The sequence below is a fragment of the Trachemys scripta genome, chromosome 4 (genome assembly GCF_013100865.1).
Source record: "Trachemys scripta elegans isolate TJP31775 chromosome 4, CAS_Tse_1.0, whole genome shotgun sequence".
Taxonomy (NCBI): domain Eukaryota; kingdom Metazoa; phylum Chordata; order Testudines; family Emydidae; genus Trachemys; species Trachemys scripta.
The window spans coordinates 110,103,998-110,127,590 of NC_048301.1; the positions used below are offsets into that span (position 1 = coordinate 110,103,998).

The 23,593-nt window shown below is 40.6% G+C and overlaps 1 protein-coding gene across 6 annotated transcripts in view; it reads right to left on the bottom strand.

Moving 5' to 3' along the window:
* PPP6R3 (protein phosphatase 6 regulatory subunit 3) overlaps positions 1-23,593 on the bottom strand; it is a 70,776-nt gene that overhangs the window by 16,565 nt on the left and 30,618 nt on the right. For 3 of the 6 annotated variants that reach the window (XM_034770356.1, XM_034770357.1, XM_034770361.1), the window contains exons 2-6: positions 17,541-17,701; positions 10,161-10,288; positions 7,308-7,540; positions 4,373-4,559; positions 1,146-1,283 (exon numbers count right to left, since the gene is read on the bottom strand). In XM_034770356.1, coding sequence (XP_034626247.1) covers positions 1,146-1,283; positions 4,373-4,559; positions 7,308-7,540; positions 10,161-10,172 — 570 coding nt within the window. In that variant the 5' untranslated portion in view covers positions 10,173-10,288; positions 17,541-17,701. The remainder of the gene's footprint in view (positions 1-1,145; positions 1,284-4,372; positions 4,560-7,307; positions 7,541-10,160; positions 10,289-17,540; positions 17,702-23,593) is intronic. The other 3 variants (XM_034770359.1, XM_034770360.1, XM_034770358.1) reach the window with 2 other exon arrangements.

The window sequence follows — 23,593 nt, forward strand, 5'->3', positions numbered from 1 at the left end:
ATGAACAACATCAGGAAAAAAAGCATACATAGTTTCTCAGAGTATCAAGGTAACATTAATAAAGGGTTGTACATTTTGTTGCTTCTGTAGGAACAATGCTTTGCACACATGAGGGGCTCCCAGAATCCCTCCATTCTCCCATACAAGTTCCCCTTATTATTGTGTTACATCCAAAACAGAGGCCAGGTCTCAGAAGTGCTTTGCTGGTACTGGTATATCAGTATATAATAGTGGCAAAGTGTTGCTAGTGTAGATATACCGGGTCACAAAACCCACATCTCACACTCCTGAGCAAGATAACTACTATGCTGGCACACATTTGTAGTGCAGACCTGACCAATCAGAGAAATGCCATCAAGGGCAGGGCCTTGCTTAGCATGGCCACCAAGAGATAAAAAAGTAGAACCTGACCAATTTACAGTGCAAGTTTGAAGGCTGACCAATTAGTTAGGGAAGTTTGAAGACTGACTTAATGAAACTGGTGCAAACTCATACCAGTTTAAAACTGACAAGCTAAACCAGTAACAGTTTTAAACTGATATAAGTGTGACCACACTTGGGGTTTGCACCAGTTTAACCATGACCTGGTCTAACACTGTTTTTCCAGCATAACTATATTGGTAGTGGTGTTTTTTTTTTTTTTAATTAAATTAATTTCACGCCAGCAAAACTCCCCTAATGTAGATGTAATTATACTGACCTATCTTATTTCAGTTTAATAAAGTGAAATAAGCTATACCAACTTAACTTCATCTACACTAGCTATACCAGTAGAACTCCATCTACAACAGGGTTTTTGCTGCTTTAACTGTATTGGCATAGTTAAACCAGCAGAATTTAAGTGTAGACAAGGCCTAATTGGTTTAAAAACAACAATTAAAATGACCACAAACTGTTTAGGCCAACCTTTAGAAGGCAGTTTAAAAACACAAGGGTCTGAGTTAAACAGATGTTAAAAACAAACTGGGAGAAGAGAAGTCTTGTGAAAGATTAGTCACTCTTGCAATTTTTATTTAAACACAGGAGTTTACACCAGTGCCACCATATACGTTTAAACCACATGAAGTTAAACTAGACTAGCGTAACAGACAGGTCCTAACAGTTCACCCATGCCAACCACTATAACAAGTCATAGTTTTACTTACATTTAATACTTCTTGCCTGGGCTGTGGAGGTTCTATACAAGTAAGCAGCCTGAGCAACAAGTCCATAATAGCAGAGGTCCCTATGTGCTTTATAATGAGGTCTACAAAATCATGTTTTTTCTTTAAGAAATCCACAATCTAGAAGAAATAATAAAAAAACAAAGTTTACATTTTGCTGCAAGTACTTTTTCTTTATTTCCCCTAGTAGATTAGTATTTCAAATATGTTCTGTTTCACAAGTTTTGAGAGTGGTGAAGGCAGGAGAAGAGATTCCTGAACAAAATGTTCACCCATCTAGAGTGGGCAATCCAAAATTAGGCAGACTTTTTAACACTGTCCTTTTAAACTAAAGAAGAACAGTTTAAAGCATTTCAAGCAGATCTTTAGTTGTGTTATTAACACCTTATTTCTCTTTTTTTTATTTAGTCATTTACTTGTTGCATTTCATTTAGCTTGGACAATGAAAACCAAGCTTATTCCACTTTCAGATTCTTAGCGCTGCATTATTTGGATTTTAAACACTGCAGGGGATTTTTTAAAAACTTTTCATTGGAACTGAAAAGTGTGGAAACATTTCTTATTTTTATTTGGCTTATCTACAAAATTTAGGAAGTTATGTATGACAAATAGAAATGTGGACCAAGGAGATTTTTTTGGTGTTGCTGAGTCAAATAAGTAGATTTCTTTAGAGTCTTCCCAGAGCAATAATTTGAATAAGAGAAGAATACTGTAAATCTCACTTGGCACTCAGTGGAAACACAAATTAAGTTATCATGACTGTTAGAAGATTATGGGAATCCTTTATGCTGAGGATAGTTTCTAAAGCAATTCATAAAATTAAAGCAAGCATTGAAACAAAGCATTTAACACATTAAGGGAAGCAGCATGAACAGAACTGCATTGTGAGAGTACTTTGTAACAGATTAGTTCACACCTGTTAACAGGTAACCAGATACCACTATGCATGCTATCTAGCCATTGAAATCCAATGCATTAGATCAGTATCAGAAGTCATTCAATTTGTCTGGCACTTACTTCAGCTAAGTCCCAAAATTTGCCCTTTCCCAAAAACTTAAGTTCTTGAAAATTGCTTCACAAAATATGGTTCCACTAGCTACAGCAAAATTTTTATAACGGTTGTGGAAACCCACAGAGAGATTTATCAATAGGTATTTTTATTTTTATAAGGAGATGCTCCTTCACCCATAAGGCCAACAATAATCAGATAGTTTTACCCAAAACTGTTCTTGAAGAGTGTCAGGAAAGAGCAAGTTTTCCTAGGGAGATGTGGTATGTGTTGGGGGAGCAGACAGTACTGAACCACAAGGGGAAGGAGGAAAGAACCCCAATGCAACAGGATATTGTCCTGGCATCACAGGAGAAAGAGGACACTTATTCTTGATAGCTTCTCTATGATATTTAAGGAGTCAGAGGTAGAGGATCCCAGCTGCTGGGACCAGTTACAGTTCTGTGGTCTGCTCCACTTTAGACCAAATTCTTGCTTGCGCACAGAACTCTTCACACAAAGAGCTTTAAAAAGAAAAAGAAAATGGAGGGGAGAAGGAGATGAGTAAGATGAGAGGCCCCTATAAGAGCTGTCGTGCCCATCTTACCTCTGCAAAGCAATAAGCTAAACAAATGGTGATAGCAATAGTGAGCTGTAAGATAGTACTGCAGCCCTCACATTTCCTGCAGCAACGCTCTTTTCTCCGCCACCACTCCTGACTTTAACACTATTGGAACCACAAACATCCATGCTGAAAAAAACAGGTCTGAAAGCTATACTGTGGCTGTGTCTACACAGCCACAAATTTAATTGCATAATTCATCACTGCTCCAACTCCACTGGTAATAGCAACAAAGGAAGCTGTAGTGCAGACTGAGCTCAGGCATGATTAGATGACCTGGTGGGAAAACCCTGAGCCCTGTCTATACATTACAGCTTCCACCAGCCGAGCTATACTGGTGGTGAATTACACCCCCAAATTTTGCCCAGAGAGAAGGCAAAAGGCACATCTATTCTACAAGTAGAACCTTACAGGGAATTTTTTTTACGATAGGGATCCATTATCTAGTGTAGACCACATCATTTAGCATGAACCATGCTGGAGTAATGGACCATGTACAGGTTTAGCTTTAAAGTACTGTCCACACTACTAAAAAAAGAACTACTTTATCTACACCAGGGACAACCTTCCTGTACCCTGATCCAACACTTTACTATAATTAGAACCAAGCTACATCCAGTTGGGCTCCATCTAACATGATTTCCTGTTTAATTGAGGCTACCCACAATTTTGTACAAGTAATAGGGTTATCCAGTCAGTCCACTTTCAAGGTCTCTTTCTGGGAGGAAAATAAAAAGTGCATTGCACTATGGAAAAAAACAAAAAACCCACAAAAACAATTCTCTTTCTGGCAATAGCAGCTCAGGCAATATAGAAAAGCTACCCAGAATCTACTAATACAAGAATAACTAGTGTGGTAAGCATGGATAGGCCATGGCTCTTCACACATCACAGTACAATGCAGAGTGCACAAAGCATTTTTCAAACAGTTAGCTACAGTTATCAGAACCATGCGAAAATTTAAGTAGGTTCTATCTGTGGTCTGTGAATAGGCCTAAACAGACTACTAGTGATACACTGCTGCTATCATCAGATCATTAAGCACAAGAGACTAAGTAACAAGACACAGAATGGGTGATTTCTAGCAGTGCTAATGACATTGGCTATATTGGAGAGGATGGATTTGAATATACAGAAAAGGAATCTTATTGAACTAAGACAAACTGAAGATGTTATTTTCAAATATTTTGTAAATGTTGCACTATACAAGAATTTTACAAAGAGGACTAGATGATCATGATTGTCCCTTCTGGCCTTAAAAAAACTATTAAACCTCTTTAACTAAGGGATGGTGACAGCAAGCAGTCAATTCAGGAGTGGGCGGAAGAAAATACTTCCCCTTAGTAACACATTTCTGACCAGACAGCTGTTCTGATAAACAAAGTTAAGACAAGGTAAGTCAGTGTGAGTTACCCAGATTTTGTTATATTCTTAAAGTGTTCATCTCTACTAGAAAACTTTCAATTGTCATGGGAAAAGTGAATCCGGTTGCTTGATTCAGCTACAACCTTTTAAAATGGAAGCCCTACAGAGGAGCACATCTCAATGTTGCAGCTATTGAAGCACATGCTACAAACGGAAGAGCTTGTAAATATTTACCTGTTCCGGTTTTCTGCTGATAAGAATACTTAGCACCTTGCTGAAGAAACTGGCCAATAAAGGGTTGAGAGGGGATTCATTTAATAGGAAGCTGTACAGTTTCATAAGTAAGGACTCTTCTTCTCCCAGTCTATCATTGATCTGCGAGACATCTGACGTAAGAAGCTCACAAGATATGTTTGGATACCTAGAAAAAAAGGACACCTTCCATCACTCATGCTTATAAAACAAATATTACACAGTAAAATATGGAATCAAAATTAAGCAGTTTGGTGGGCTTGTTGGATAGATATGGAAAACGGTAAGGCTGCTGATTTGCAGAGAGTTGGGTAAATTAGTCTAAATATAAATTTACTGGTCTGTAAAAAGGTTTTATGCTTTTATTCTGAGATCAGGCTTCTCCAGTCCCCCACTATACTGCAGCAGTACAGATATCACACAAGTTGAGAGTCAGAAGCAATACAAATAGTATATGGTGGGCTTTTAGCTTAATATCTACTGGTTAGCCCTCCTGTCTGAGCACTAACCTCCCCACTTCAGAAACCATTTCCCATTTTGTCTTGGGGGAGGGGGGGAGGGGGAATCGATTCACGTGTCAGCAAGCAGAGAACAGATAGTCCTGATACTCTGTTTTATTCCCAGAGTTCATATGAAGACCACAAAGTCAGCATGATGATTTTTGGATCAATAATATTTCTAACGTTTTTAATATGTTTGTTAAAAGTCTCCCTAATACAGGCAGCAGCATCTCTCACAAAACCCTACCAAGTTGACTAGATTGCCTCATGCCAAGTTAGAAACAAAAAAACGGACAGTTTTTGGATAGTTTAATCTAAAATACTACAACATACACAATATCTACATGCAAAACAACATAAGGCTTTATCCACTTTACACTGGGTAGCTATATAGCAAAGAACAATTTTCCAGTATTTTAGTAACAAAGGTATGCAGACCCACAGTCCTGTGCATTTATTCACTTAAGTTTATTTCTTTTAAAAAATGCCTCTAAGTGCTTTAAAAACAAATTTAAACAAACCAAGAGTTAGCATATGGACTTATTTTAACTGCATGGATATCACACAGTAAGAGCTGTGGGACAGCATCTCAGTTACTTTAATTAAACATACCTGAATCTCTGCCCAAAACTTAACTAGAAGCCACAGCAAACTATGGAGGCCTGACGTAACATACTCTTTGCCTGAAATACTGCTTATTAAGATGGCAGCCACATTATGCCCTTGAAAACTAAGTGATCATCAGGTGCAGCTCCATGTACAGTGCACTGAAATAGCTTAAGCCAGATCGGAGAAGTGCTTGGATAACTGTAGCAAGGTATATAAATAAAAGTCTGAACCCTTTTTTGCCAAACTCATGAAAATCAGTTCTTGGCCACATCTGCAGGTTCGTATCTCCACACTGAAGGTTCATAATTAGAGATTAACCACATTCCCTTACAACGGTAATACAATCTCTACCATTCACCCCCAATGATCTTCACTAGCCATTAACAACATGGGTACAAGTGTTTGATTGGGTGGTATATTCCTCACAAATCCCTATTTGTATCACTATTTCTAATGATACAAGGAGTGTGGCTTTCTAGACAGTCACTTGAGATATTCCCTTCAATGGACCCTTTCACCTTTTGGGCACCAAATCAATTTAGGTAGGGTTACCATATTTAACAAATAAAAAAAGAGGACCCTCCACAGGGCCTTGGCCCTGCCCATTTCCCACCCCCAGCCCCACCCCTTCCCCGTTCCAACCCCGCCCTAACTCCGCCCCCTCCTCCCTCCCACTCCCAGCCACGCGAAAAGGGCTGCCCGAGCGCTACCGGCTTCACGGTTTGCCAGGCAGCCCCCAGGCCTCTGTGACCTACANAGTCACAGGATTCTGTATGAGGTTCATTGGTGCCCGCCAGTCCCAGCTCAGCTAGTGCACTACCAGATCTTGATTATTCACTGTTACCCTGATTTATATATATTGGTAATAAAGCTGTGCCTATGACTATAGCTGGTTCCCATCACACACAAGTGTGCCTGGCAAAGGTAGAAAGACATGACATTCTAATTTATAAGGCCAACACTTTGTGTCTAGTTTTGCTTTTGTAGGGTTACCATATTTAACAAATAAAAAAAGAGGACTCTCCACAGGCCCTGGCCCCGCCCATTTCCCACCCCCCAACTATGCCCCTTCCCCGCCCCAACCCCGCCCTAACTCCGCCCCCTCCTCCCTCCCACTCCCAGCCACGCAAAAAGGGCTGCCCGAGCGCTACCGGCTTCACGGTTTGCCAGGCAGCCCCCAGGCCCTGCGCCCCCGGCCGGCGCTTCCCCAGCGCAGCTGGAGCCCGGGAGGGGAAGCGCCCAGCCGGGGGCGCAGGGTCTGGAGGCTGCCTGGCAAACCATGAAGCCGGTAGCGCTTGGGCTTCGGGCACCCCTATGCCTCCGGACCCTGCGCCCCCGGCCGGGCACTTCCCCTACCGGGCTCCGGCGGCGCAGGGTCCGGAGGCATGGGGGCTGCCCAAAGCCCGTAGCGCTCGGCTCTTAAACAGAGCCGAAGAGTCAGGGGAGGAGCAGAGCAGCCACGGGAGGGGAAGTGCCCGGCCCGCATTTTCCCGGACATGTTTGGCTTTTTGGCAATTCCCCCCAGACAGGGGTTTGATTGCCGAAAAACCGGACGTATGGTAACCCTAATTTAGGGGGAGTTTTCAGAGGAAGAGGGGAGCTTAACCATACTAAATGTATAAGCATTAATAGGAGTCATGATGTTAAGTAGCACAAAACACTCTGAAAATGCAAGACTTACTATAAAGCAGAAAACAGAACCTTTAAGAGCATACCAGTGCCACTACAGACTGGCCTACAAAAATTAAATACAGATTTTTCTTCTCTCTACCCCTCCCCAATCTCACAGATAAGTAGCGTTTTCCTACTTGTATCTGATCTTCTCATCCATGTCTTGAGGTGGTTCTTCTATAATAAATGAAACTAAATCTTCCAGACATTCTGATTTCAACAGAAACTCTATAAGTTTGCGATTCTGAGCTTTGCATTCCTGCAAAACATCCTCCTCGTCCATCAATTCCTTCAGCGTTACATCTTCTCTTTCTAGAAGTGTGTCTATGTGGGATGACGAATGGAGATCAAATTTCCAAAACATGCTGGTCTGGACAAGAAGAAAAGCATATGTAGAGTGTTAATTTACTAATTTATTTTAACAGTTAATAACTTGTAGTTCTCCCCAACAAAAAGCCATGAACTTCATTATATCCATTTTATAGCCTCTAAACCCCAAAAGAACCTGAATGCATAATAAAGACACCTCTAAAGCTTGAACAAGACATTATCAGATGCTGAAAGATTCTGCATGGACTATAGCTGGGGGATTTTACTGTAATTTACAAGTGCTGAATGATAAGCCAATGTTTTAACTCTTCAAAAAAATTAGCTAGATCCAGAATTTGAAGATTCTACAAGGACATGACATGTTAATGCTGTGCGAAAGAAAAAGTTAACTCTGTTCCTAATTTTTTTTATTTCTCTTGTACTCTGTTAGGTATATTTGTATAAAAACAGGGGTTTTGTTCATTGGTCCAGTTGCTTATGCCCCATTTCAATCACAATCTTCAGTAAGGGTCAGATTCAGACCGCCTGCTGAGCAGCTGACAGGGCTCTTTTTTGGACAGAGGAAGGTGCCAGAAACTTCCCCCAATACTGCCTAAGACTGGCAGAGCTAATGCTCTGGCACACACACATACTCCCTAGGAGGCTACAGAAGGAATTCTTGTTGACAGCAAGAATTTTTCATAGGTGCTCCAGCCAGAACTCAGGCTTGTTGCACAGATGGGGGGAGGGATAGCTCAGTGGTTTGAGCATTGGCCTGCTAAACCCAGGGTTGTGAGTTCAATCCTTGAGGGGGCCACTTAGGGAATCTGGGGCAAAATCAGTACTTGGTCCTGCTACTGAAGGCAGGGGGCTGGACTCTATGACCTTTTAAGGTCCCTTCCAGTTCTAGGAGATAGGATAGGATAATGAGAGTGGCCATTTCAGACAGTTGACAAGGTGGTGTGAGTAACAATAGGGGGAAATTAAGTTTAGGTTTTGTAATGACCCAAACCACTCCCAGTCTTTATTCAGGCCTAATCGGATGGTGTCCAGTCTGCAAATTAATTCCAGTTCTGTATTTCAAGTTTTTGTTGAAGAATTGCCACTTTTAGGTCAGACCAACAAAAAAACTTCAAAAACACAGACTCCCAAAGTGAAACTGCAGAACTGGAATTAATTTGCAAACTAGACTCCATCAGATTAGGCCTGAATCAAGACTGGGAGTGGTTGGGTCATTACAAAACCTAAACCTAATTTCCCCCTACTATTACTCACACCTTCTTGTCAACTGTCTGAAATGGCCACTCTCATTACCACTTAAAAAGTTATTTTTCCTCCCTTGGTATCCTGCTGTCAATTCAACTGTCTCGTTAGACTAACCTCACACTTGGTAAAACAATTCACATCTTTTCATGTATTTATACCTGCTCCTGTATTTTCCACTAGCCCATGAAAGCTAATGTCCAAATAAATCTGTTAGTCTCTAAGGTGCCACAAGGACTCATTGTTTTTTGCTGATACAGACTAACAGCTACCACTCTGAAACCATACAGAGACACGTATACTTTAGCAGAAGTGTCCTGTGAGCTGTACTTTTTGGTATTCAAAATCAGTTTTAGAGTGCACAGGCAACAAACCCAAACTGTATATTATACATTTGTCAGACATGCGCCTAATAGAGCCTACAAAAAATTTAAATTACACATTTCATCCACAATACCTAGAATGCAGTCAATTTACTTACAAATAAAATCTGTATATATAGTAACTTCTGGAAAAAAGTTAAGGATTTAGCATGTAAATCAAGTCTAGCTGACACAAAGTGTCAGAGTTCAGCATCACAGTATATATATCTATATATCAAGGCAAATATTTTTTACAACACCTAGCATAACAGGGTCATTAGGTATTGTTACTACTAAATTACGTTACAATAAGGTTTTGTGTGTACACCATGCCTATTTTAAATATATTTAGCCAGGGCAATATTGTTTTCCAGTGTAACATGCAAATCTCTCTTAAACACCCCATATTAATCTTAAGAATGTTTACAGCATCCAACAAAAAATTAAACTTTTGTTTCCTGGTTAAAAAAAATTTACTGGGGTCATTGAAACTGACACGGGAAAGCAGTAAATGAAAGTTTTAATTTAACATATACTATCATTTTGAATCATCTGAGACCCCATGCAAGAATTAAAAAAGCAAGTACAGAGAAGATGTTAAGAATCAATTAGACAGAAGAACAATCTTACCTACCAGTTAAATTAGTAAGTTTACAAGAGTAGTCAGAATCCATACATTTGATTTTATTTACAATAGATGGGTTAGCTTGTAATTTGACTTAAGTTTATTACATAATTGTTTTCAAAAACATTGGCTTATTTGTTGTTACAGCTCTGCAACCATTTATTATGGACAAATATAACAGGTGTATTGTTGACCCAGCAGCAAATGTATATTTCAATCCCATTACATAGGATCAACTACCCATACCCCCCCCCCCATAATTAATACAAGTTGGAGCTTTGCAAGTAGCAGCTATTAGTGTTAAGAATGCCAGGCATAAATCCCTCTGCAATGACTGACAAAGAGACACTCACCCAAGCCTCCTTTCAAAATCTGTTTCAATAATTTAATTGAAAATAATTTAACAATGGATAATAAGAGAAAAGGCATACTACTGCAAACATGTTACTGCGTTATTTCACAAACTGTCTCCCAGGCAAGCTGTGTTAGGGGTGCTCCCTCAACATGGCAGGTGCTGAGCAGAGATTATTCCATCACTTTCCAACAGGAGCCCAGGTCCCTTGGAATAAGGAAAAATAAACACCGTAAAATGTGCCAAAGGGGAAGTCCAGGAACCCTGAAGAGAAGAGAACTTTCTTAAAACTATGATTGGCAGTTACCTAGAGGACTTAGAGCAGTTCCAAATGAGCACAGCAACTTCGAAAAACAGGCAAATGACAAGTCCATCTCTACTGACAGTTTTCTTCTACCTCCTCCCCCACCAAAGATTCCTATTCTTTAAAGGGGAACTTTCATGTATGATTACACAATCCTACTCCCATTGACCGCAATAGGAGTAGAATTAGGCCCAATACATCCACAGCCCAAAGAGAGCCATTCATTATAGCTTGCTCTTTAGATTTTCAACCATCTCCAAAGCCCAATTTGTACTCAAAGTTGCTCTCAGTATCAGTGAGAGCTCCTGAAAACATGTTTGTTGCTTTCAATTCAAGATGCAAAATTTGAGACTTTAAACATGAAGCATGCTCAAAAGTAAGTATCAACACAAGCAACTGCTTCAGGATAACTTTATAAAAGTCACTCTTAGAATTGAGAAGGTTTTTAAAAAAAAAATGAATACCATGGAAGTCGACAGCTGGCAAAATAGCTCTTAGAGCATGATTAACATCGCCTATAACATTTCGCTAGTTAGCTTTGTTTGTTGTCTCTTTTCAGACAGACTACATACACAAGCCCAATAAGATGCCTATGTGTCACCATAAACTTGTAGTGTGTGTTTTTCAGAAGTTCTCTTAACTCACTTTTTTTAAAAACAGACCAAGTTAGTGCAAAATAACGTAGTTCAAAATCCCAAATGAACTGGAATCAAATGTTTGAAGAAGCTACAGCTTCTCTACTAGTAAAGATTTCAACCAACTTAACTTCCAAAATTGGTTTGGCCAGGAAATTGCCCAATTTACTCTGAAAGGAAGAGAGACAGTACCTACAAACTGCGAAGAAAGTGTCACTATCTGAATTATAGATCATTAAGAAGTTAGGCTGGTTTGAAATTTTAACTTGCTGATGTTTATTTGCTTCCCTTTAGCAAAGCAATTATCCCTTCAAACATTCCATACAGCAGAGTCTCCTTGAAAATTCACATGCCTGTTGTAGCTGAAGAAAGGGTATTGCAATCAGGCAAAGTTAATAATTTTTACTGAGAGTGGTTTGCGGCTCTGTCTTGCTCCCTGTGTGGTCAATGAGAGTTTGCCATGGTCTTCAGTGGGAGCAAGATTGGTAACTACGTGCATCAGTATGTTACCTTCCATTGGGTGGTAGAAGCTTAGAAAGGACGCAAGAGCCAAAGATTTTCTTTCACTTCAAGAGATAGCCACCCATGTTTTGGAGTTATAGGACCAGGTGTGGCAGATGTGTGCGGTTTATTAATGTTAGATGGAAGCCTTCCCGTAGTTGGCTGATTTTGATCCTCTAAAAAATAAAATATCCTCATACTTGCAAATGTTTAAGATTCAGAACACATTCCTTTTCAACAAAAGCTTTGAATAAGGTGAGCATTTTAAGACAAAAATGGCTCCTCTCAAGTTTTGCAGTGTCTTGACAAAGGGAGTAAGTCTGTGGCAGAACTGGGAATAGAACCCCAATCTCAAGTAGTAGGCCCATGTCTCAAGTACTAGACTGGTGCCTCTCAGGCAATTTTATTCAAATCTCTAATTAGGTCTGCTGTAAAAGTCAGTAATGCTTACCTAAATTTGAAAGTGCATTGAAGTCTCCTATACAAGTGCAAAGCATGATTGGCCACTTCATTTTTCTGAGTAACTAAAGGCCAGAGAGAGAGAGACAGACAGACAGACACAGACATTCTCTTGAATAGGAAACACTGAAACCTAAAAGGGTTCGACAGACAGAGACTACTCTATGTCCTGCATCTGCTAACTTGATAGGATCTCTTTTTAAAAATCCGCATTTAACATGGAGATAAGATGTGCATGTTAACTACACAGCCTAGCACATCAGGACTGAACAAGATGGGTCTCCACAGAAGGCCCCATCTCAGATCAACCAAGGTGAGAAGGAAACTATTTCAACTCTCTAGCCAGAGATCCCATAATCCCATAAAAAAATTGGAATTTTTAGAAGAGTAGGACTGACCATACAGAAAGCTGTATTAAAAAGTTGCATGGCTACACATTCATGAGTCAGGAAGTGTGAAAACTATGATTGCACATTCAACAATAATATATATGCATTACAATGGTCTTGTATGATCACACAACTACTTATCTTATGGTACAAGATATCATACAAATTCCTCCCCACCTCCTATACACATGCAAGTGTGCATGAAACAACCTGTCACCAGTCACGCTAGACACTGGAACTTACTACTAATGACAGACCCTAACCCATAGACTAAAGAATCACTATCTCTAGCTCAGGGCAGCCTCAGGTTCTTACCCTCCTTGCAGATCAACTAGTTGAGGAAAACATGACTGCTAGCTTAGCAGAGTGCAGATAACTTTCAAACAGCCCACAGGAGGGACAGAAGAGGCCATGGAAGTTAAGAGGAGAGGAACTCCACTACTGCATACCTAAAGAAGGTTGCATGATATTCTGGAGATGCAGTAGCTTTTACAGGGTTAAGGTTACAATCTGTGTCCTATTGTAAAGAAAGTTCTCCCCCTCTCCCATTACCCCCCACCCCCAAAAAAAATCCTCAGGGGTTTTCATCAACTAGAATTTGAACTGACATTTCTGAATATACTAAGTTAGAGAGATGTATAAAGTAGCTCCTTTTCGAAGTTTTAAATGTTTATGTCCCTTTGCCAGCCCAATGGTTCTCCACAAGTAGATTTTATTCACTAATGCTGGGCAGCCTCACTGTATTTAAAATCCATTAACAGTAATTAGATAGCACAGTGATAAATGCTTCATAAATGCTTATTAAGCAGATATGTTTTGAACTGGCTTGTGAGAATTTTTAAAAGCATAATCAGATTTTTAATGGATATTATTTGAAAATTAGATAAATGCTTATTAGTAAAGCTGACAAGAAAAAGCCAGAGAATACATTCTACAACTGCCACTAATTACCAATTTTTTTCAGTAAGGACATTGGGGTAATGCTGTCTATAAGCAGTACATTTTCACTGACAGATTCTCCACTCCCCTATAGCAATTTTGAGATCACTAGGGTAAATATGGCTACTGGTTTCCAGCATTTATTGTATTTTGGCCAGTGCCCATCACACCTTTAAACATAAGTATGGGTCACCCAAGATGCAAAAAAAGTTCGATGCAAAGGCTACCAGAAGCTTCCAAAAAATCCAATCAAACTTTATTTGAATCACCAGTTAAGGCCATTAGATGACGACATGTACTTACTCACCATACTTAAACACAAACAAAAAGTGAATTGTTGATTACCAGTTACAACTCCCACAAACATTAACAATGCATTTAGAAATGCATATTCTCACAAGTCACCACTAAATTAAACTATGACCCAAAAATAAATGCTACTCTTTCATGAATGTCAACTGACTACAAAACTCAAAACTCCATAACTTTTCAAGTCCATACATACAGATTATTTTACATTCAAGAAACAGAATTTTTGGTAAAGAAATCATTGCTATCTTAAGTAACTGAATTTCACAGTTAACTATCCTTTAAATGGAAATACCGACAACCAAAATCCAAGTAAAAACAACAGGAGTACTTGTGGCACTTTAGAGACTAAAATTTATTTGAGCATAAGCTTTCGTTCATCACAACACAATTCTGACCCCTGAAGTATGCACTTCATTATACTTGATAGGTGTAGCACAGAGGTGGGCAAACTTTTTGGCCGGAGGGCCACATCTGGGAATAGAAATTGTATGGCGGGCCATGAATGCTCAGAAAATTGGGGTTGGGGTGCAGGAGGGGGTAAGTGGTCTGGTTGGGGTGCGGGCTCTGGGGTGGAGCCAGACATGAGGAGTGCAGAGTGCGGGAGGGGGCTCTGGGCTGGGGGTGAGGGCTCTGAGCTGGGGATGAGGAGTTTGGGGTGCAGGAGGGTGCTCTGGGCTTGGACCGAGGGGTTAGGAGGGCAGATGGGGGGGGTCAGGACTGGGGCAGGGGGTTGGGGCACAGGGGAGGCTCAGGGGTGCAGGCTCGGGGCGGCGCTTACCTCAAGCGACTCCCAAAAGCAGTAGCATGTCCCTTCTCCGGCTCCTACGCAGAGGCACAGCCAGGCGGCTCTGCATGCTGGCCCGTCCACAGGCACCACCCCTGCAGGTCCCATTGGCTGCAGTTCCTGGCCAATGGGAGCTCTGGGTGCAGCGCCTAGGGTGGGGGCAGCGTCCAGAGCAGAGCCCCCTGGCTTCCCCTACGCGTAGGAGCCAGAGAGGGACCATGTCCGCTGCTTCAGGAGCCATGTGGAGCAGCCTCCAACCGTGCTCCCCGGCTGGAGCGCCGGAGCAGGGCAAGCCCCAGACCCCATTCCCCAGCAGAAGCTCAAGGACTGGATTAAAACGGCTGGTGGCCCAGATCTGGCCCACAGGCCATAGTCTGCCCACCCCTGGTACAGATGTTGACTGAAGCTATTCATTTCCTTGCTTTTCGTCCAAATTTCTTAAGTGATTGAAAAATTACTTACCCAGAAGCCTTAGTATGATTTTTTTAAACAATTTTTCTTTTTTTACATAAAAGAAAGCAATGCTATGGTCAATTTTTATATTATGCTTCTCAAATTAAAATGATTACATTTTCTCCTCTGTTACATTCTACAGAACAGGAAAAAAAATAGTGAGGATCCTAGAGTAAGACTCCTAAAGTATTATTCAATATTAAAACCATAGCTACTGTTTCAAATTCCAAGATACAGCTGTACTGATTTACAATGTGTTCAGGAGTCCTTCATTCTTAGCAAATAAATGTAACTTGTACCTTAAGAAAAATAGACATGTATAGTGGAGTTTTTATAGTTCAATCTTTTTGGGTACACAGAAGCGAGGTGATAAAAAGAACATGCTATTTTCTGTTACTATGATGAAAAAGAGTTCAAGCTCTTTGCATTCTAGGAAACCACAGGATATGTTCTGCTTCACACAAAGTGGTTAATACATATTCAAGTGTACTGCTCTGGTTGCAGTGTTAAAATATTGGATATAATCAAGTGAAAGTACTGCATCTTCTTTCCAGCGGAGTCCAAAATCCTTATGATTCCAGAGCTGCCTTTGGTTATGTAGGCGAAGCGTTTTCTAGTCCCACATTGTGAAGCTTTTATTAGTTTTGTTGACTGAACTGTCTCTTAAGTTTGACCTTTAATCACAATTTATCATACATCTCATCTTTAACTGCATAATTTCTGCACTCAAAAGCTTTCCCCTTAAAATGTACCTAGCTGCTCTTAAGCAAATTGAGAATGAAAAACTCCTATTTGGCTCCATCGTTCAGACCGAACTAGGAAAATATGCCTCTACTAAAAATGCTAAAAAGACAGAACAGGCACATTCCACAGATATATGGTTGAATGTCTTAAAAGAAGACACTCTTGCTCTGTCCTGCTATGTTCGTGGAATATTCAACAGGTTGCTTAGAAAAAACGTGGTTACTTCCTAATATGAGTGAGTATGTATTTTCCCAGTTGAACAGCAGCTGATCTGCTAGCTAGATCACAACTCTGTATAAGTGTATACAGACCCTCATTAAGACTTATTGCTGAATCCCCCAAATATACACTGCTCTGACCTAATAAGTATACAAACACAGTCCAAACTAGTTAATATTTACTAACAAAAGTATTGGATATTTAGATTACATAACAAGTTGTAATAATCTAGCTTGTCTTCACTATTACTATGTTATCAATGAATTTACGAGTTTTGAGACAAAAGAATCAAATGTCTCTTTGCTAATCCCCCCACTCCACCCCAGTATCTTCAAAGCTACTGGCAAAGATGCTGAATTAGTCTGGACTCTTAATTTAAACACAAGTGTAAATAAAAACTGAATCACCCACTCCAGATGTGAACATGGCTGATTCACTAGTAGCAATAAAAAAATATGAGAAATGCTATGAGAAATTAAGAAACGCTATTTGCAAGGTTTAGAACATTTTTGCTTTCCCACCAACTAATACAATAATATAGTCTACTAATGGGAATAAAGTATCACAGTGCCTTCTGCTAAGCAGACTGTTCATTTATGTTTTAGAGGTGTGCAAGGTGCTTAGCTATGCAGTCTAAGTAATTTTACAATTTGTCAGTAGTCTCAGTTCAGTGTGTGTACAGGTTGCTGCAAAAAGTGAATTCAGATGCCGAAGTAGACTGGAATATCACTATTATTTCATATGTTGATAGCTAGACCCTCTGATGGAAGAGTGTTGTCCACAAAAGTGTGCATCAATCCATGAACACGTTTGTTCAGAAACGATTTCTTCCAGCACACAGAGAATGGATGCTGTGAATGCTGGATAGCTACCATTTCTTCTGTGATAGAACCAATAGCAAAAGAACTAGTAAAGGATTTGATTACACAGTACTGAAACGTGGGCCTTGTGTTCTCAAATGAAGTCAAAGAACAACTGACTTTTTAAAATGGTCTGTTTAAAAATATAGATTTACTGGCGCTCCCTACACTACTGGACCAAAAGATGGTAAAATTCCTTCCTTCTCCCCCAGTCACTGCTTTGAAAGAGATTCAAATGACCTTCCTGAAGTCCCCAAATTTCCCCAAAACTTGAGCACTATGCCTGGCTTAGTTTAAAACAAATACCTCACAATTGGGGTGGGGGGGGAGGACCACAACAAAACAGAGTAAACAAACTGAATCTGCATTAACAGTCTTGGTACCCCATGCCAGATACCAGTGGCAACTGTGAAACTTCCTAGCACAAACCCCAATAGTTTAAAATATCCATTGTAAAACGAATAGTAAGGTCATCACAATGCTACATTTGTGACAACGTGGATGGGGTCATCCAGATGTGGTAGTGGTGACAGTGGTATAGGATACAAAGGAAAACAGCCAGCTAGGAAGAAAGAGAAAAATGACGACTCGAAGAAAGCTGCAAAGGAAAGGAAGGAAGGACTTGGCTACAGAAGAGAAACTGCAAAAAGGGAAAACCAGCTAAAGGAAAACAGTTGAGTCCTACAAAAATAATGTAAGTAAGCCTTTCTGACGGGGAGAGGTATCAGGGAGAAAGAAAAGATGACAGACTAAAGCACTTAGGAACCACCAAATGTTTAAACCGATGCCTTATGGTGGCAGGAGGGGAGGAGGGAGAGAAGTTGTCCCCATAGATGAAATGTAATAGGAATGTTTCTTACCTGTTAACAAAAGTTTTAAAAAGGTTAAGAAAACAAAACGATTTGTATTCTCTGTGGCTCCTTGCCCATTACAGGATATCCTGGCAACAGCAAAATCTTTCAATCTACAATATTAGCAGATTAGCAGGACTGAATTAGGTTAAGATGAAGTAGATTTCTTCCTATAAGAAAAAAACAAAACATTTTATAATTTCATAATGTTAACAGGTTTCCATTAAACAGCTCAAATACCAGTAATAACATGAAGGTGCTGAGTTCCAAGCTACTGGGGATTGAGAATATGAAGGAAGAGAGGGAGGGAGGAGACTTGTTTGGAAGAAATTGATCCTGATCCCGTAAATCATATTTTTTACATAGATGGTCTTTTGAACAATCCTAGAAGAAAGCTGTTGTGGCTGTTCCTAGTCTGTTCAATATTCCCCCTTTTCTCTGCCATCTCCTGTTTTGAACAAGGATTTGGTATTTTTCATATTGTTGTGGGTATATGAAACTATCTTGAACAATTTTGACCCTCCATGATTGAAGACTATGTATTTAAGACACTGCTTTTTACCTTCAAAAAGGAAAAAAACTGGTCAATACCTGTAGTTGTGTGTCTTTGAGGATCTCATCTGACTGAATTTATACTCACCTGCCTGCAATTCCCTCAGCTGTAGGGAGCAGAGCAAGATTTTCTACCTTTTTTTATGGTCTTGCTCTATCATGACTATGTTTGAGAATCTATTATACTAAGTGCTGATCTACACAAACTTGTATGAAAATAAAGAAATGCACATTAAAAAGAGATTTAGTTATTTTGGCACAAGTCTGCGTGGGCACTTCAGAATAAAATAAAAGTGGCTAAAGTTAGTTCACCTAAGGTTGGACAAATCAATTTTAGCCACTTATTATGAAGTAAGGGTGGCCACACAGATTTGCACTGAACAAAAACCATGTTTTAAAACAGGTTTTGTTAAATTGGTGTAAGCCAGGTCTCCTAAGTGACCAGTCCTTAGAATTGGGAAAGTTCTTAATTTGCCACTCAAAGGAATACAGATACTAAGGCACTGGCAGTTGGTCTCAAAACAAGGCTCACCTGCTTGTGCCTCAAAGTGACAAACGGAAAATTTCTTACGAATAATTTCTTTTGTTAGCAGCATCGCCCACAGTTCTTAATATCGGGGCTGCTTTCCTCTCTCTGCAGCTCCTGCAGGCGGATCAGCATTTTGGAGCTGCACAGTCTGGCCATGTCCCTTCAACTCCTGCTTGCTTCCAGGAGATTTATTCTCACACTGTAAAACTTGCCTATCATTAACAAATATTCTAGAGATAAAGTAACGTACATTAGACCAAGGAAGATGATCTCATGGTAACAATTTCACTTTATACTCATGAGCCATCCAGGGGTGGGTAGAATTGTGGGAGAGACTGCTATCAGAAAGGAAATCAGTAAGAAATTTTCCATTCTGCAGCCCAGCATCTCCCACAATTCTTGACCAATGGGAAGTAGCAAGCAGATGTAGAGAGTGTTATAGAAAAGATCAGAAAGGAAAGGAAAAACAGCATCCCTCCCCATCTAGAATATTTGCTCCAAAGGCAAAACAATTTCCAGGTCACTACCTGCAGTACCTTCCTGCCAAAAGGATACCTCTGCAGAGAACAGGAAGTCCACCTTGTAGTGTTTTGACAAAAAATGGTAGCATTTGCCCAGGTGACCACCTTACAAAATTTCCACAGTGGATGCATTAGCTCTTTCTGCTCAAGAGGTCTCCAGGGATCACATGGAGTGTGCCCTGACACATTCTGGAACTGGAATCTCCAATGCCTTGTACTCTTTCACAGTGAATGGTCTAATCCATCTCGCAGTAGAGGATTTGGAAGTTCTGATTCCTTGGCATTTTAAATGGAAGGATACAAACGGGGCCCCCAATTTCCTTGTGGACTCTGAGGTAAATTTTCAGAGCCCTTCTGGCATCAGAGATGTGCCACCTCTCCTCAGTGGAATGCTGTGGCCTTGGACAGAAGGAAGGAAGAACCATCTCTTGAGAACTGTGGAAAGAAGAGTTCATCTTCAGGATAAATGATTCTAGAGTTCTGAACACCACTTTGTTCTTATGAAACACACACTAAAGGTTCCTGCATCGAGCATGTTGCCAGCTCTGACACTCATCTGGAGGATGTGATGGCTATTAGAAAGCAAGTTTGGATGAACAAAAAACGCAGACACCTGACATTCAATGGTGCTGGGCTGGAGATCTCTGCTGAAGCCTTATTAGAGAAAAATCCAAGGTAGATGGAATTCCTGGATTTCTAAGATTTGCTTTGTGCTCCTGTCACCATTTGCAAAACTTGGACCAGATAAAGGAGTACGCTTTCAAGGCAGATAGAACACTTCTTTCTTCTAGAAGAGTAATGACTTTGGAGGATAGACCAACAATACTGCACTTCTCTTCTGTTAGGCAGGCTATTAGATGCAGCCAGTTCATGTATAGATGAAGCAGAAGACCTTATGAGATGTCCTAAATCTTCGGGAGCTGCAATGGCAGTCCCAATTTCAGCTCTATTACGTCCAAAAATCAGGGTGTCCTCAGGCAACGCAGTGTCATCCATGTTACTGTAGTCTGTTCTAGTTTTATTTTCTGGACCACCTTCCCTAATAACACTGGTCTACAATTTTTGAGAAGTCGTCTGCTTCAGAGATAAAATGTGCTATTTATTATGTAATTTGATGTGCTGAATTCAAATATGACAATTAAAACAACTGATTTGCTTCTATTTCTAAGATATTTACGTTTTTAAATTTTATGTCTATGTATATTGTGTAGATAGAATTTTAATCATAAATTGTAAACCTAGGTCTTTTCATGTGTTTATGGTTGCTTTACATATTTCACCTGTCCTGTTTATGTAACACTTTCAAAATCAGCAAAAGGGTTATATAAATAAAACTGATTATGAAACAAAAGGCAAAAGTTTAGTCCTATTCAGTGTCTATTTGGCACTTCTTGGCTTGTCTCTTGTATTCATTAAATGGAGCATCTCTTGTCACTGTCCAGCAATAGTCTGCAAGCATTGATGGGCTCCATTTGCCCTGATAGCGTTTCTCCATTGTTGTAATGTCCTGGTGAAATCACTTGCCATGCTCGTCACTCACTGCTCCACAGTTCGGTGGAAAAAAAACTAGATGACCGTGCAAAAAATGTATCTTTAGTGACATGTTGCAGCCCAGCCTTTTGTATGCCTTGAGGAGGTTTTCCACCAACAACCTGTAGTTGTCTGCCTTGTTGTTTCAGAGAAAATTTATTGCCACTAACTGGAAGGCTTTCCATGCCGTCTTTTCCTTGACACGCATTGCATGGTCAAATGCATCATCTCGAAGAAGTTCACGAATCTGAGGACCAACAAAGACACCTTCCTTTATCTTAGCTTCTCTTAACCTTGGAAATTTTCCACGGAGGTACTTGAAAGCTGCTGGTGTTTTGTCAATGGCCTTGACAAAGTTCTTCATCAGACCCAGCTTGATGCGTAAGGGTGGTAACAAAATCTTCCTTGATTCAACAAGTGGTGGATGCTGAACACTTTCCCTCCCAGGCTCCAATGACTGTCAGAGTGGCCAATCTTTCTTGATGTAGTGGGAATCTCTTGCACGACTATCCCATTCGCAGAGAAAACAGCAGTACTTTGTGTATCCAGTCTGCAGACGAAGCAAGAGAGCAACAACCTTCACAGCACCACAAAGCTGCCACTGATGTTGGTCATAGTTTATGCACCTCAAAAGTTGTTTCATGTTGTCATAGGTTTCCTTCATATGGACTGCATGACCAACTGGAATTGATGGCCAAACATTGCCATTATGCAGTAAAACAGCTTTAAGACTCGTCTTGGATGAATTAATGAAGTCTCCACTCATCTGGATCGTGAACGATGTTGAGGGCTGCCATCACACCATAGATGTTGTTGCAGGCTACAAGATCACCTTCCATGAAGAAGAATGGGACAAGATCCTTTTGACGGTCACAGAACATGGAAACCCTAACATCACCTGCCAGGAGATTCCACTGCTGTAGTCTGGAGCCCAACAGCTCTGCCTTACTCTTAGGTAGTTCCAAATCCCTGACAAGGTCATTCAGTTCACCTTGTGTTATGAGGTGTGGTTCAGAGGAGGAGGATGGAAGAAAATGTGGGTCCTGTGACATTGATGGTTCAGGACCAGAAGTTTCATCTGACTCAAGTGAAAATGATTCTGGTGCATCAGGAACCGGCAGTCCTCCGTGAGGTACTGGGCGTATAGCTGATGGAATGTTTAGATAATGCACAGTCCACTTTTTCTTCTTTGACACACCTTTCCCAACTGGAGGCACCATGCAGAAGTAACAATTGCTGGTATGATCTGTTAGCTCTCTCCAAATCATTGGCACTGCAAAAGGCATAGATTTCCTTTTCCTGTTCAACCACTGGCGAAGATTTGTTGCACAAGTGTTGCAGCATATGTGTGGGGCCCACCTCTTGTTCTGATCTCCAATTCTGCAGCCAAAATAAAGGTGATAGGCTTTCTTAACCATAGTGGCTATACTGCGTTTTTGTGACGCAAAAGTCACTTCACCACAAACATAGCAGAAGTTACCTGCACTGTTCACACAAGTACGAGGCATCTCTGCTCACTTTGGCTAAACAGAAATGTGTCCCTTTGCAAAATCAAACACAGACAAATAAGAGAGCATGACACTGTATGATTTCTAGAGCTGATATGGGGCAATTTGTTCAGCAGAGTGATGTAAGCTTCGTTATGACTGCATCATCCATGACTTCTAGGAATAACATGATGCCATTCATATCATGTATGACGCAATACCAGCTTCAGATTGCATCATTCATTGTTTTGCCTAAAAAGCAAATACTGTCCAAACCCAGTCATGGATTTATTCATAGATCCAGTCAAAGATGTATTTTAGTCATTTCTGGTTTAAATTGAGATCCCTTCCCTTTACAACTCACTTATCCTCTGCCATTCCCAAGTCAAGGGTCATATATACTGACCCAATAGCATATCTTGAAAACTAGAGCCAATCAACAATTTTAAGCATCATTTTCATTCTCAGTGACCCAGAATTAGTAAAGTTTGACTACATTTATTTCAGAAGCATTTTGGCTGTAGAGCAATGTAACAGGAAGGATGGAAAAAACAGACAGATCGCCTTGTGCCCATCTGTGTGATAGGGCATCTGTTTGCCTGGATCTGGGGGTCCACTTCCTTAGTGACGTACTTTGGTCTCTAACAGTTATGTGGTTTGCAAATAGGTCAGTTGAGGACAGGCCAAATGATTGGATGATTAACTCAAAGACTTCTTGATTCAGAGTTGCGCACCTTGTGTCTGCAGAGCCCTTCCACCTTGTTCAGGTCTCCCTTTATGTGAAGGTGAGGAGAGAATGCTCCACTCATCGTATGATTTCCATTACTTCATGGTGTAGTGCTGAGGTTCTTGTTCCTTCCTTGTTTACATATGCAACCATGCTCATGTTATCTGACTGAATCAGAATGTGGTTCCCCTCCAGGCTGGACTGGAGCCTTTGCAGTAACAGCCTGACTGCTCTTGGTTCTTAGGTGATTTCTGTTGTGGATCCTTTTCTCCAGGTTCCAGATGCCTTGAGCTGTGTGGGACCCCAGGTGTGCTCTCCAGCCTTCCAGACTGGTGTCAGTTGTGAGGATCAAAAATTCTGGAACACATATGGGCATGCCCTTGAGGACAAATGCCATGGCTGACCACCATTTTAAGGAATTGATCACCTGGGCCAGAACCCTCTCTTATCTTTCACACATTCCAAAGAGTAATTCCATACCTTTAAGATGGAGCCTCAAAAGTATCTGATGTATGGTTGCATCCATGGAACCATCTGTATGCATGAAACTAGGAGGCCTAGCAGTTGAAGATCAGTGCAATAGTGGGCCTCTTGCAGTTCCAAAATGACAAGAGGAGATCTTTAACCCTCTGGAACCTCTTTAGAGATAGACCCCTCAATTGTATGAATAAATCTATGTCCACTCCCAAGAGAGTTATCTGGGTGGATAATAAAGC